The 14,930-nt window shown below is 34.5% G+C and overlaps 1 protein-coding gene across 2 annotated transcripts in view; it reads left to right on the top strand.

Annotated features, from left to right (window-relative positions):
• Nucleotides 1-14,930, top strand: part of Dmxl1 (Dmx like 1) — a 166,473-nt gene that overhangs the window by 87,262 nt on the left and 64,281 nt on the right. For both annotated transcript variants that reach the window (XM_077801239.1, XM_077801235.1), the window contains exons 27-28: nucleotides 11,648-11,775; nucleotides 12,250-12,498. In XM_077801239.1, coding sequence (XP_077657365.1) covers nucleotides 11,648-11,775; nucleotides 12,250-12,498 — 377 coding nt within the window. The remainder of the gene's footprint in view (nucleotides 1-11,647; nucleotides 11,776-12,249; nucleotides 12,499-14,930) is intronic.

Here is a 14,930-nt window from a genome sequence, read left to right as displayed (position 1 = left end):
CACAATAGCTAGACTGGGGAACCAACTTAGGTGTCCTTCAGTAGATGAATGGATAAAGAAATTGTGGGGTGTGTGTGTGTGTGATATTGGATTCAGTTTGCTAGTATGTTTTTTCAATGGAATATTACTTAGCTTTAAAGAAGAATTGAATTATGGCATTTGCCAGTAAATGGATGGAGTTGGAGAATATCATGCTAAGTGAAAGAAGCAGTCCCAAACAACCAAATGTTTTCTTTGATATGCAGATGCTAATTTACAATGGGGGGCAGGGCACTAGGGAAGAATAGAGTTACTTTAGATGAGGTGGAGGAAGAGTGAAGAGAGGGGAGGAGAAGGGATATGGGGATAGGAAGGAGAGTAGAATGAGACAGACATATTACTTTATGTATATATATGACTGAATGACCTATGTGATTCTACAACATGTTCAATCAGAAAAATGAAAAATTATACCCCATCTATGTATGATCTATCAAAGTGCATAAATGCATTCTACTGTCATGTATAACTAATTAAAACAAATTTTAAAAAGTTTTTTTAAAAGGAAAAAAATTGACATTCTTTTTCCAAATCTTGAATTTTTATCATGAAGGGATGTTTAATTTTATCAAATGCATTTTCTGCATATGTTGAGATGATCATATGTGTTTTAATACTTGATTCTATTAATGTGATTTATCATGTTTATTGATTTGCATATATTGAACTGTCCTTGCATCCCTGGGGTAAATCCCACTTGGTCACATGTCTAGTCCTTCTGATGTGATATTGGATTCAGTTTGCTAGTATGTTGATAAGGACATTTTGTATTTGTGTTCATCAGTGATATTAGTCTGTGCTCGCTCGCGCGCGCGCGCGCGCGCGCGCTCTCTCTCTCTCTCTCTCTCTCTCTCTCTCTCTCTCTCTCTCTCGATTTTAGTGTCAAGAGTAATACTGGCCTTAAGAATGAGTATATAAATATTCCCTTCAGTTTTCTGAAATAGTTTTGAGAAGAACTTAGTTCTTCCTTAAAAGTTTGGTAGAATTCAGCAGTGAAGCTATCTAGTTCTTTCTTAGGACCTTTTTTATTATTGATTTAATCTTTTGACTCATTATTGATCTCTTCAGTTTTCTGTTTCTTCACGGTTCAGTCATGGTTGGTTGTATATATCCAGGAATTTATCCATGTCTTCTATATTTTCTAATTTATTGTTATAGTTGTTCATGAACCTCTTTTGTATATTTTTGGTATCAGTCTTTTTCATCTCTGATTTTATTGGTTTGGGTCTTATCTTTTTATTGAAACAGGATTGCTGTCTGTAATATTCTTGTCCAGAAGCCTTTTTCTTTCAGAATTTTAAATATTTATCATTCCACTTCCTTCTAGCTTGCAAAATTTCTACTAAGAATTCCACTAGTAGTCTTACAGGGCTTCCCTTCTACATGATGATTCATTTTTCCCTTGTTTCTTCCAATAATTTATTTGTCTTTAATTTTTTGACAATTTGATTACGATAGATTGAGGTATACATCTCTTTGGATTCATCTTTTTTGGTTCCTAGACTTGGCTCTCTATTTCTTTCCCCAGACTTGGGAAATATTCTGCCATTATTTCTTTGAAAATGGTTCCTGTCTCTTTCCTTCTCCTTCTGGAATGTTCATAGTATACTGGATAGTATTCCAGAAGTTTCTTTCTTTCTTTCTTTTTTTTTTTTTTTTTTTTTGCAGAACAGAAATCTTTATTTATTTATTAATATTTTGCATTACATTTCTAAATACATCATTATACAATAATTTATCATCTCTGATTATATATAAGGTATGTTGACACCAAATTCACATCTTCATATATGTATTTTGTATAATGATGAGGGTCTCCTTTCACCATCCATGCTATTCCCCTTCTCCCTCTCTTTCCCTCCCACTCCTATTCCCTATCTAGGGGTAATCTTCCTCCCTTGCTCTCCCTCCCAACCCCATTTTGAGTCACCCCCCTTATATCATAGAAGACATTTGGGATTGGCTAACTTCACTTACCATAATCTGTTCTAATGCCATCCATTTCCCTGCAAATGCCATAATCTTATTGTTTTTTATTGCTGAGTAATATACCATTTTGTATAAATGCCACTTTTTTTTTTTTTTTTTTTTTGGTATCCACTCATCCACTGAAGGACATTTAGGTTGGCTCCACAGTTTAGCTGTTGTGAATTGTGCTGCTATAAACATTGATGTGGCTGTGTCCCTGTAATATGCTGTTTTTAGGTCCTTTGGGTATAGTCCGAGAAGAGGCATAGCTGGGTCACATGGTGGTTCCATTCCCAGTTTTCCAAGGAATCTCCATACTGCTTTCCATATTGGCTGCACCAATTTGCAGTCCCACCAGCAGTGTATGAGTGCACCGCCCCCCCCCCCAGCATCCTCGCCAGCACTTCTTGTTGTTTGTCTTCACAATGGCTGCCACTCTTCCTGGAGTGAGATGGTATCTTAGAGTAGTTTTAATTTGCATTTCTCTGATTGCTAGAGATGATGAGCATTTTTTCATATATTTGTTGATTGATTGTATATCCTCTTCTGAGAAGTGTCTGTTCTGGTCCTTGGCCCATTTATTGATTGGATTTTTTTTGGGGGTGCTTATCTTGTTCAGCTCTTTATATTCCCTAGAGATTAGAGCTCTTTCTGATGTTTAAGGGGTAAAAATTAGTTCCCAGGATGTAGGCTCTCTATTCACCTTATATATTATTTCTTTTGCTGAGAAAAAACTTTTTAGTTTGAATCCATCCCATTTGTTGATTCTTGGTTTTAATTCTTGTGCAATAGGTGTCTTATTAAAGAAGTTGCAGCCTAGCCCCACGTGATGAAGATTAGGGCCTACTTTTTCTTCTATTAGATACAGATTCTCTGGTTTAATCCCTAGATCCTTGATCCATTTTGAGTTAACTTTTGTGCATGGTGAGAGATGGGGATTCAATTTCATTTTGTTGCATATGGATTTCCAGTTTTGCCAGCACCATTTGTTGAAGATGCTATCCTTTCTCCAGTGCATGGTTGGCACCTTGTTCTAAAATAAGGTAGTTGTAATTTTGTGGGTTAGACTTTGTGTCCTCTATTCTGTACCATTGGTCTACTAGCCTGTTTTGGTGCCAGTACCATGATGTTTTTGTTACTATTGCTCTGTAGTATAGTTTAAGGTCTGGTAATAATAATACCACCTGTTTCATTCTTCCTGCTTAGAATTGCTTTACCTATTCTTGGTCTCTTATTTTTCCAGATGAATTTCATGATTGCTTTTTCTATTTCTGTGAGGAATGTCATTGGGATTTTGATTGGAATTGCATTGAACCTGTAATAGTGCTTTTGGTAGTATGGTCATTTTCATAATATTAATTCTGCCTATCCATGAGCAAGGTAGATCTTTCCATCTTCTAAGGTCTTCTTCTATTTCTCTCTTTAGGGTTCTATAGTTTTCATTGTAAAGATCTTTCGCCTCTTTTGTTAGGTTGATTCCCAAGTATTTTATTTTATTTTGAGTATATTGTGAATGGGGTAGTTTTCCTCTTTTCCTTTTCAGAGGATTTGTTACTGATATACAGAAATGCTTTTGATTTACGGGTGTTGATTTTATATCCTGCCGCTTTGCTAAATTCATTTACTAGTTCTAGAAGTTTCTTGGTAGAGTTTTTTGGGTCTTCTGGGTATAGAATCATATGATCAACAAATAGTGCCAGTTTAAGTTCTTCTTTTCCTTTAGTTATTCCTTCAATTTCTTTCATCTGTCTAATTGTTCTGGCCAGTGTTTCAAGAACTATTTTGAATAGACGTGGTGAGAGAGGGCATCCCTGTCTTGTTCTAGATTTTAGAGGGAATGCCTTCAGTTTTTCTCCATTTAGAATGATGCTGGCCTGAGGCTTAGCATGGATAGCTTTTACAATGTTGAGGTAAGTTCCTGATATCTAGTTTTTCTAGTGTTTTGAACATAAAGGGGTGCTGTATTTTATCAAATGCTTTTTTTTTGCATCTATTGAGATGATCATATGGTTCTTATCTTTAAATCTATTGATGTGATGGATTACATTTATTGATTTCCATATGTTGAACCAATTTTGCATGCCGGGGATGAATCCCACTTGATCATAGTGCACTATCTTTTTGATAGGTTTTTGTATTCGATTTGCCAGAATTTTATTGAGGATTTTTGCATCTATGTTCATTAGAGATATTGGTCTGAAGTTTTCTTTCTTTGAGGTGTCTTTTTTTGGTTTTGGAATCAGGGTGATATTGGCCTCGTAGAATGAATTTTGAAGTACTCCCTCTTTTTCTATTTCCTGAAATAGATTGTAGAGTATTGGTATTAGTTCTTCTTCAAAGGTGTTATAAAACTCTGCTGTATATCCGTCTGGTCCTGGGCTTTTCTTGGTTGGTAATCTTTTGATGGATTCTTCTTTTTCCTTGCTTGATATTGGTCTGTTTAAGTTGTATATATCTTCCTGATTCAATCTGAGCAGATCATATGACTTAAGGAATTTATTGATGCCTTCACTATCTTCTATTTTATTAGACTTATAACGTTTCAAAATAATCTTCTATATTTCTGTAGTGTCTGTTGTTATATTGCCTTTTTCATCCCGTATGCTAATAATTTGGGTTCTCTCATCTTCTCTTCATTAGCATGGCTAAGCGTCTGTCAATCTTGTTTATTTTTTTAAAGAACCAACTTTTAGTTTTGTCAATTTTTTCAGTTGTTTCTTTTGTTTTGATTTCATTGATTTCAGCTCTGATTTTAATTATTTCTTGCCGTCTACTGCATTTGCTGTAGAAGCTTTTATAGGGCTTTGAGATGTAGTGTGAGATCATTTATTTGTTGGCTTTTTATTCTTTTAAGGAATGAACTCCATGCAATGAATTTTCCTCTTGCTTTCATAGTGTCCCAGAGATTTTGATATGTTGTGTCTGAGTTTTCATTTGCCTCTAAGATTTTTTAAATTTCCTCCTTGATGTCTTCTGTGACCCATTGTTCATTCAGTAGCATATTGTTCATTCTCCATGTGATGTAGGAATTTTTCTTCCTTATTTTATCGTTGATTTCCATTATGATTAGATAAAATGCATGGTAGTATCTCTACTTTTTTGGGGATTTGCTAAGAATTGTCCTGTGACATAATGCATGGTCTATTTTTGAGAAGGATCCATGTGCTGCTGAGAAAAAAGTGTATCTGCTTGATGTTGGTTGATATATTCTATATATGACAATTAAGTCCAAGTTATTACTTGTGTTATTAAGTTCTATAGTTTCTTTATTCAACTTTTGTTTGGAAGATCTGTCCAGTGGTGAGAGGTGTGTTAAAATCACCCATGATTATTGTGTTTTGGTCTATTTGTCTCTTGAACTTGAGAAGGGTTTGTTTAATGAACATAGCTGCACCAAATATATTGTTTGGTGCATATATATTAATGATTGTTATGTCTTGTTGGTGTATGGTTCCCCTGAGTAGTATGTAGTGTCCTTCTTTATCCTTTTTGATTAACTTTGCCTTCAAGTCTATTTTATTTGATATAAGTATGGACATCCCTGCTTGCTTCTGAGGTCCATGTGAGTGGTATAATTTTTCCCAACCTTTCACCTTCAGTCTGAGTATGTCTTTTCCTATCAGATGTCTCCTGTAGGCAGCATGTTGTTGGATCTTTTTTTTAATCCAGTCTGCTAACCTATGTCTTTTGATTGGTGAGTTTAAGTCATTAACATTTAGGGTTACTATTGAGATATGGTTTGTATTTACAGCCATATTTATTTGTTTTTGTTATTTAACTTGATTTGTTTTTCCTCTTTGATTAATTTTTCCTTTACTGTACTACCTCCCACTGTTGGTTTTCATTGTTATTTTTCATTTCCTCTTCATGTATTGTTTTGCCAAGGATGTTTTGAAACGCTGGTTTTCTAGCTGCAAATTCTTTTAATTTTTGTTTATCATGGAAGGTTTTTATTTCATCTTCAAACCTGAAGCTTAATTTTGCTGGATACAAGATTCTTGGTTGAAACCCATTATCTTTCAGCATTTGAAATATGTTGTTCCAAGATCTTCTAGCTTTCAGAGTCTGTGTTGAAAGATCAGCCACTAACCTATATGGTTACCTCTAAATGTAATCTGCATCCTTTCTCTTGTGGCTTTTAAAATTCTCTCTTTGTTCTATATGTTGGGCATCTTCTTGGTGTGGATCTCTTGTGATTTTGCGTATTAGGCTTCCTGTAGGCTTCTAGGATTTGGATTTCTGTTTCATTCTTCATGTCTGGGGAGTTTTCTAGTATTATTTCATTGAACAGATTGCTCATTCCTTTGGTTTGTACTCCTATACCTTCTTGTATCCCAATAACTCTTAAATTTGGTCTCTTTATGCTATCTCATATTTCTTGGATATTCTGCTCATGGTTTCTTATCAGTCTCACTGTGCTGTCTACACTCTTTTCAAGATGATATACTTTGTCTTTGTTGTCTCATGTTCTATCTTCTAAATGTTCTACTCTTCTGGTGATACTCTCATTTCAGTTTTTAATTTGGTTTATTTTCTTCATTTCCAGGATTTCTGTTTGTTTGTTTGTTTTTGTTATAACCTCTATTTCCCTGTAGAGTTGATCTTTTGCTTTTTGCTTCTCGGATTTGTTTATGTAATTCGTTGTTAAAGTAATCTTTCATTGTCTGCATTTGTTGTATAAAGTCTTCCTTGAGATTCCAGATCATCTGAACCATGTATATCCTGAAATCTTTATCTGACATTCCTTCTGCTGCAAATGTTACCTTCTCTAATGTTGAATTTTCGTGCATCATTTGTGTTCCTTTCTTTCCTAGTCTTTTCATACTGCTCACATTTCTTTCTAGCTCTGTGTGACTGTTGTGTTAATGTTTTTTCCCTATGTATTTATATTGCTCTTGTATAGTTCCAAAATCTCTCTGATCAGCTGCAGAACCGCGCTGGTAGCCACACCCACTGATAGATGGCAAGTAAGGTTTTCCAAGATGGATTCCGTCTGTTTCCCGCGTAGGGTGTTTGGTGAGGTGGGGGGTGCTGGGGTGACCTTGTGCTGTATTCAGAGCTCGGTCTGGTGATCCCAAGCAAAGCCTCTGCGTTCTGCGCCACCCCACCTTCCATCTGCACAGTACCCCCAGAAGTTTCTTAAGCTATTTTTGTCTCCCCCTAACCCTTTTTTGCTGCCCCAATTGGATAATTTTTAGTAATTTGTTTCCAAGGTCACCAATCCTTCCTTCTGCTTGATCTAGCCTCATGTAGAATCCCTGTATTTAATTTTTCAGCTCAGCAGGTATAATATTTTTCATATCAGTGATTTATCTTTGGTTCTTTTTAATATTTTGTATTTGTTTTCAGGTTCTTCTTGCATTGCTTTCTTGAGCTCTGAATATCTTTATAGTATAATTTTTAAAATTTATTTTGAATTATTTGTTTTTGATTCTCTGTTGCATAAATAAAAAAATTTATTTAGGTTGGTTGCTGAGAGTTTATTTAGTTGTTTTGTTTGGAATATATTCCCCTGGCTTTTTTTTTTTTTTTTTTTTTTTAAATTTTCCTTGAATCTCTATCTTGCTTTCTCTGCATTTCATGTTGCAGCATCATCTTGGTGTACCGGCCTCATACAGGAGAGGTTTTTACCAATTTGATTGTCCAGAGATTTTAAGATGCCTCTCAAGTTGTTGTGTCTGTCCAGACCACTCTTTCTGTTTTTGGAAGCATCATGGTGTTGAGGACATGCCATGTCCTGTTGATATTCTGAACGTGATATAATCATAGCCAGAGTTTTTAACTAGTGTAGAAAGTTTTGGTGTCTTGTTACAGTGCTTTCTGTCTTCACAGTGAAGCTGAGTATGGTTAATATGTCTGTCTCTTTCTTTGCATTAAGATGGGGAGAAGGGCCAGGCATGTTGGCACATGCCTGTAATCCCAGCGGCTTCGGAGGTGGAGGCAGGAGATCAGGAGTTCAAAGTCAGCCTCAGAAAAAGCAGGGCGCTAAGCAATTCAGTGAAATCCTATCTCTAAATAAAATACGGAATAGGGCTGGAGATGTGGCTAACTTGTTGAATTCCTCTGAGTTCAATAGCTGGTATCAAAAAAAAAAAAATATACGGGGAGAGGAGCTGGGGCTAGGGCTCAGCAATAGAACACTTGCCTAGCACATATAAAGTACTGTGTTCGATCCTCAGCACAACATAAAAATAAAGAAACAAAATAAAGATATCATGTCCATCTACAACTAAAAATATATATGTATTTTTAAAAAGATGGGTTGAAGATCTGTGACAGTTGCCTGTAGTTACTATTAGGCCTGAACCTTCTGATCCTGGACGTATAACTGCTAAAAGTATACCCATTATGTGACTACCTTGTTGTTTTTCTGTGGTCTTGAGTCACTCAGAATTGCCAATTCCTCTTGACTTCAAGTCTAGGTTGTTAAAGAGACAATTCCTTAGGTGGGCAATGTGGATGTTGTGGTGCTTGGTGAATGACCACACTCATTGCAGAAAACAAGTAGGCCTGGATTTATTTCTGGGAGAGGTCTTCTGTAATGGCTAAGCTTTGGTCCCAGCTACCAAAAGCCTACTTAGTTTGTTTGCCTTATTAGTATCCCATACAAAGTTAGCTAGAAACTAGGCCATAAAGTAACTAACCACAGCAATTATGTGCTATATGCCTTTTTCAGAGAGAAAATTAGAGCCTCACTTTCCTGCCCTTATTCTGCTCTGTTCCTAGGGTGTGCAGCCCTAGGATGTGCTTAGACTCCCCTTAAGAACTAGCTCCTTGGGCTGGGATGTGGCTCAAGAGGTAGCGCGCTTGCCTAGCATGCATGCGGCCCAGGTTCAATCCTCAGCACCATATATAAAGATGTTGTGTCCGCCGAAAACTAAAAAATAAATATTAAAAAAATTCTCTCTCTCTCTTTATTTAAAAAAAAAAAAAAAAAAAAACTAGCTCCTTGTTCTGCAATCAAGGAATACTAGTGAATGTATAGACCCTTCTAGTCCCAGAGCTACCAAGTTTAGGATGGTGTCCTTTTGTTCATAGTTTTTAAAATTGGGATTTTCAATATGTGTACCAAATTTCCTTTGGAAAAGAAACACGATGTTACCTTGTTTTAAGCTCCTTTTCTGCACTGTACCAGGGGCATGAAGGTGTTTACATACCCATATAAAAAAAATACCACCTTTCCTAGTCTATAGAGATGTGTATTTTATTCCCTTCTCCTTCCAGAACTAGAGAGATTTAGAATGTGGTTCCTTAGGTGGATATTGTGAGAGTTGGGGCATTTTATGTATATAGTCTTCTTCTAGACTGTCAGTGGGTTAATAATTGACTTTTTCTTTCACTCCTCAGTGCAAGTCAATTAAAAGCAGAAAGCAGCCAGATGTAGTGGCAACTGCCTGTAATTCTAGTGTTTTAAATAGAAGTATTACAAGTTTCAAGCTAGCCTGGGCAACTTAGACCCTGTCTCAAAATAAAAAATAAAAAGGGCTGTATATACATATGCTCAATGGTATAATCCCCTGGGTCCAATCCCCAATACTGTGTTTTTTAAAAAAGGGGGGAAAAAGCCAGAATTCAATAAGTGCTGCAGGGGTGTTTTGTACATTTTTTTGAAAGATGGAGAGGGAGAAACCTCTTCTCTGTACTGCTCCCAGGAGGGTGAAGTCCTAGTTTCGGCTTTTGTACCTGAATAAAACCCTACTTATTTTTCTGGGTTCTAGAAAGATCTTGTTTATCTAGTCTTCTCCTGCTCCCATAGTTGATGAAGTAAGAAATCATGGAGATTCTTAGGATTATAGCATTATATGTGAAGTCTAGACTCTCTCCTCCATAGGAGAATACTTGGTGTTGGACATTCCTTTCCCAATTTTATGGTGCAGTTCCCCCGGGTAAGGTTCATACTTGAGTGTGCCTTGGCTTTCCCCACATGTTTGATATGGAGATTTTTTGAGTTGTCCAGTGGTTGGAAGTCTCTCCACTGATTTCTGACTTTCTCTTAGGGAGAATTGATTGATTGATAGGTGCTTATTTTGTGTTTCCAAGGGTAGAAGGAGAATCAGGAGTTTCCTATTCTGCCATATATGTGTTCCCTTTCAATTTCTTTCTGATTTTAATAATTGCTTCTAATTACATAATTTTTTTAAAACTTCTTTGAGTATAATATACTTTTCTTAATGTTCTGATAAGTAGGCTTCTGCAAGTGAAATTTTTTTTGTGAGTTTATATCTCACATTCTATCACAGCCTTCCTTGATTTGGTTTTAGTTATCTGTTCATTTATGACTGTGAATCCTACATATGTGGCCCCACTTAACTACTCTGGTTATATGTTCCCAAGATGACTTCAGCTGGATTTCTTTAACCCTGATCCTCTAAAAGTTCATTTCTTGATATTGAATATGGTTTTGTTTTCATCAGCATATTTTTTAAACATTTTTTTTCAATTGTAGTTGGGCACAATACTTTTATTTTTTTTTATTTTTATGTTGTGTTAAGGATCAAACTCAGGGCCTCACATGTACTAATAAGCGAGTGCTTCTACTGCTGAGCTACAACCTCAGTCCTTCATCACCATATTTTTAATCATCCTTTGTTTTTAGGGGACTATTGCAGGGCAATGGGGGATTGTTGTTGTCCCACTGTCATCTTGAAACTGGAAAGTAAAGCCAGAGAACTATTTACAAATGCATCAGAATATTATGACCACTGAAATTTGTAAAACTGAACAGATTCTAGCCAATAACTTGCTATATTTAACTAATATATTTATTTAATGTATGACATAGGAATATCTAAATTACCAGTTTCTGATATTTTTACAAATTTTTGGGGCCACTTTCTGTCACAATTATTTCATATTCTCAGATTGTAAGTTATTTTGTTCATTTATCTGTTCACTTAGTCTTAGGTTAAAATGTCATATTGAAGAAGCTTAACCTAAATCCCCAAATGTATGACATACTTCCTTCTTTTGCCTCTATAATGCTGTATGCATAGTTTCATCTTTAAGAACAATATAACAAAATTAGTGTCTGTTTCCCCCACCAAAATGTAAGTTTCATGAGGACAGAAACTATTTTTTCATTATATGCCTGGTACTTGGTTTCAGTGCCTAAAATAGGTTAGGCTAATCATTAAATATGAAATTGAACCTAAATTCACTTTATTTTCAGTCCGAAAAACTTGTTTTAAACTTCTGTAGTTAGATTTGCTTCTGGTGCTCCACCATGAACTAATCTTTTCATTTTTATATGTTTTATGTTTTTTATTAATAAATAGTCTTTAAAACTGTCAAATGATTTAGAGAATGTATATTTTAAAAAAAGAAAATGTATATTTACACTTTAAAGGATATTTAGGAATATTTTTCTGTTTTTTGTTTCTTTGTTTTTGCAGTTCTGGGAATTGAATAGGATCTCACACATACAAGGCAAGCACTCTGCCACTTAGTTACATCTCCCTCAATACAGCCCAGTACTTTCCTTTAATATAACACTAACCCAAAGAGTACACTACTTTTGTGTTACAGCAGTATAATAAATAAATATTAGTTGTATATAAGGTAACTTAGAAATTAGATCTAAAACTAGGAAACATTACATATATAATTCATCATAGATTTAAATGTTGTTTTCTTTTCTTAGTTCATTTCAAACAAACCAGTTTACTGGAATGGTGTATCAGACAGTACTGCTTCCTCATCGACATTCCTTGAGAACAGGAAGCTTAGATGAAGCAATAACTCCCAATACATCACCATCTCAATGGCCAGGTATAAATAATTTGTATATGAATGAGTTCTTTCTCAGTCTTTTTAAATCAAATTTGGGTTGTTTTTGCCATATGATGATCATTGTTAAATTTTTCTAGAATTGACAACAGTTGATCATTCACCACTTATGACGAATTCTGCAGTTACTTAACATTAGTATTTCCTTGGTCATTATACTGAAATAACTCAAGTCTTTTGTTATATTTTTTAAAAAATTTTGCTCTTCTCATAATATCAAAATTTATGCCATTGAATTTTTATTTCTGATATTTGAGTCAGACTGCAGATTTTCAGTGTTTAAATAGAATAGCCCAACATTTGTTTATTAACTATAACTTTTACTGGTTAAGAATCTAGTGAAGAAAATATTGAATCCTGATTTGGTATAATTTTTCAAGAATTAGAAAAAATACAGTTAATTTTTAACTTAAAAGTTTATCATCAATGGCAGCTATGTTTGTTGTTTGTTCTTAGGAATAACTTGTCTAATTAGACTTTTGAATTCTTCTGGTGAGGAAGCCCAGTCGGGACTTACAATCTTGCTCTGTGAGATTCTCACAGCAGTATATCTTAGCCTCTTCATTCATGGCCTGGCAACACATTCTAGTAATGAACTATTTCGGATTGTGGCCCATCCCCTAAATGGAAAAATGTGGTCTGCTGTATTTGGTGGAGGTGCACATGTTCCCAGCAAAGAACAGGTGCACTCAAAAGCTTTACGCGGTGAGTTTTTAGTCTTTTTTCTTTGTTTTTTTAAGGCTGAAGTTTTTATTTATTTATCAAAATGGTTACTTTGTCAAACGTAATTACATTTTAATTTACTCACAGAAAACTCTTATTAAATACCATTTCTTAAAGCTTGAGCAAAAAATTTTATGAGGAAAAGTGAATTAAAATCTCTGGTGCCATTTTCACTCTTTAAGATATTCCTGCACCAGTGATTAGAGTTATCAAATGCAATTTTATTAAGTCTTTTACTATTGTTTTGAAATATACTGTAACATTGGTTTTTGTTCTATCCCAAATACAGATTCTCTCTTCTTTCTTTGGCAGGAAGGCACTTTGCTATGCCTAGTCCCCACCAGGTAGTGGTATTCTCCATGGAATGTGTGGGCTTTTCCAAAGCTCTTTCAGCCATCAGTTCTCATAGCCCTCCCAGTCTTGCAGGCAAGATATTAGCTTTAGAAATAGGCTTTTATAATTCAGCTTGCTTTGTGTTGTTTTAGAGGGGTTGGTGTAGAGTGGAACAGTTTCATTTTGTTTGGCATTTTTGGAAAACTAAGAATTTTCCTTTAATCAAGCCATATTTTTGATTTAAAATAATGATTAGCATTTTACAAAACTGTTAACAGCTATTTGTTCTGCTTTCAAATTCTCCATTTTGGATATTTTATATCACTTAACCTTTAACATTTATAATTGTGTAAAAATAAAAAAAAACAATGCTAATCATGAGAAATCAGGCTATGGCTTGAAATGACTGGAAAAAATTTCTAAATGAGGCTGCTTTTATGACTTGCATATTATAATTCTTGCCATTAGGGTTTTGGATTTCTAAGTGTTTATAGTACCATGAAACGTTAAATATTTTAAATAATTATATTCCCTTTTCATCTCTAATGTTAAAATTTTATATATTACATTTATTTAAAATTTGAAACAGCAAACTTTCTCAATTTGAAAAGAATCTTCATAATGCTTTCTGACTTTTTTGTTTTTGTCATTTATTGACCCATACATGATAACCTTGACTTTCAAATTATGAAAATTATAGGGTATAGATTTATGAATTAATATATAGTTCTGGAAAGCCTGATTCATCCTATACTGGCATTGAATAAGTAAAAAAAAAATTGTTAATGATTTTCAAAATCTAAGCTCTACACACACATTTGAGAAGTTCAGCAAAATTATTTCTTTATGAGTTTTAGTACACTTCTTTTCTACCATCTACATTCAACTTATACATGTACTTATGTGTATTTGTGGGCTTGCATATTTATGTGTTCAAAGTCCACACAATTGAGAATTTGATGGGCTTCATTGCTTTAAGAATAAATTATTGCCAAAATCTACACCATGATTGATAAATTATGTCTTTCTCTCCCCAGTCCCCTATAATTTGTTGCTACTTGAGATTAAACCTCATGCTTGCTAAACAAGTAGTCTATCACTGAACTACATCCCCAACACTTTTATTAGTTTATTTTAATACAAGGTTTCATAAGTTGCTCCAGTTGACCTAAAACTTGTGATCTTCCTGCATCAGCCTTCCAAGTAACTGGAATTACAGGTGTGTGCCTCTGAACCCAGCTGCTAAAATTGTTTGAATGAAGCTAATATTAAAAGTTAGAAAAGTAGTTATTTTGTTAAATATTAAATAATTATTAATAGCATTTATTATGCTTCCCCAAAGCAGTTTCCACTAAATAGTGGTTCACATCATGATACAACAAAAAGTCCTGGTAGCCAAGATTCCACTTTGTCTTTTTAATTGGATTTTTTTTTTTTTTTAGTTATTTAATTGGAATTTTTTTTCCAGTTCCTTAGTATTTTCTTCTTTCTAATTCAGATTTCTTCCCCGCTCCCAACAAAAATAAAAATAAATTTAAAAAAATGAAATCTCCCAAACTAAGCAAGGATTCTGTCCTTTATAAGATTAATACTTATAATAAAGAAAATTTATTTGTAAATTTAAACAAAAGTCAACATTTTTTCACTAAAGGGACCTTTTGGTGTCCCCCAAGTGTTATATGCCCTTGCAGCACAAAAGCAGCTCTATAAAGTATGTAAACAAATGAGTATGACTATTTTCCCTCTCCACAAAAAAAAAATCTTTACAAAAATATGTTGTAATTTGGGCTCAGATTCTGGCTCAGTGGTAGAGTGCTCACTTAGCACGTGCAAGGCACTGGGTTTGATCCTCAGCACCAAATAACATTAATAAATAAAATAAGGGTGCTGTGTCCAAATATAACTAAAAAAAATATTTAAAAAAATATGTTCTAGTTTGACAGCCGCTGCTTTAGAAGTAGAAGTAGTTTGTCAGTGCCTCATTGGAATAAAATACTTGCCGTCTTTGTTAAAAGAATTTCAGTTTTTAAGAACTAAAGTTATTGTTACTAGGCATGGCATGGACTTCACGTTGGATCTCT

The sequence above is a fragment of the Urocitellus parryii genome, chromosome 1, assembly GCF_045843805.1.
Source record: "Urocitellus parryii isolate mUroPar1 chromosome 1, mUroPar1.hap1, whole genome shotgun sequence".
Classification (NCBI taxonomy): domain Eukaryota; kingdom Metazoa; phylum Chordata; class Mammalia; order Rodentia; family Sciuridae; genus Urocitellus; species Urocitellus parryii.
Note: the sequence above shows the minus strand (reverse complement) of the source record. Positions and strands in the feature narration are given on the sequence as shown.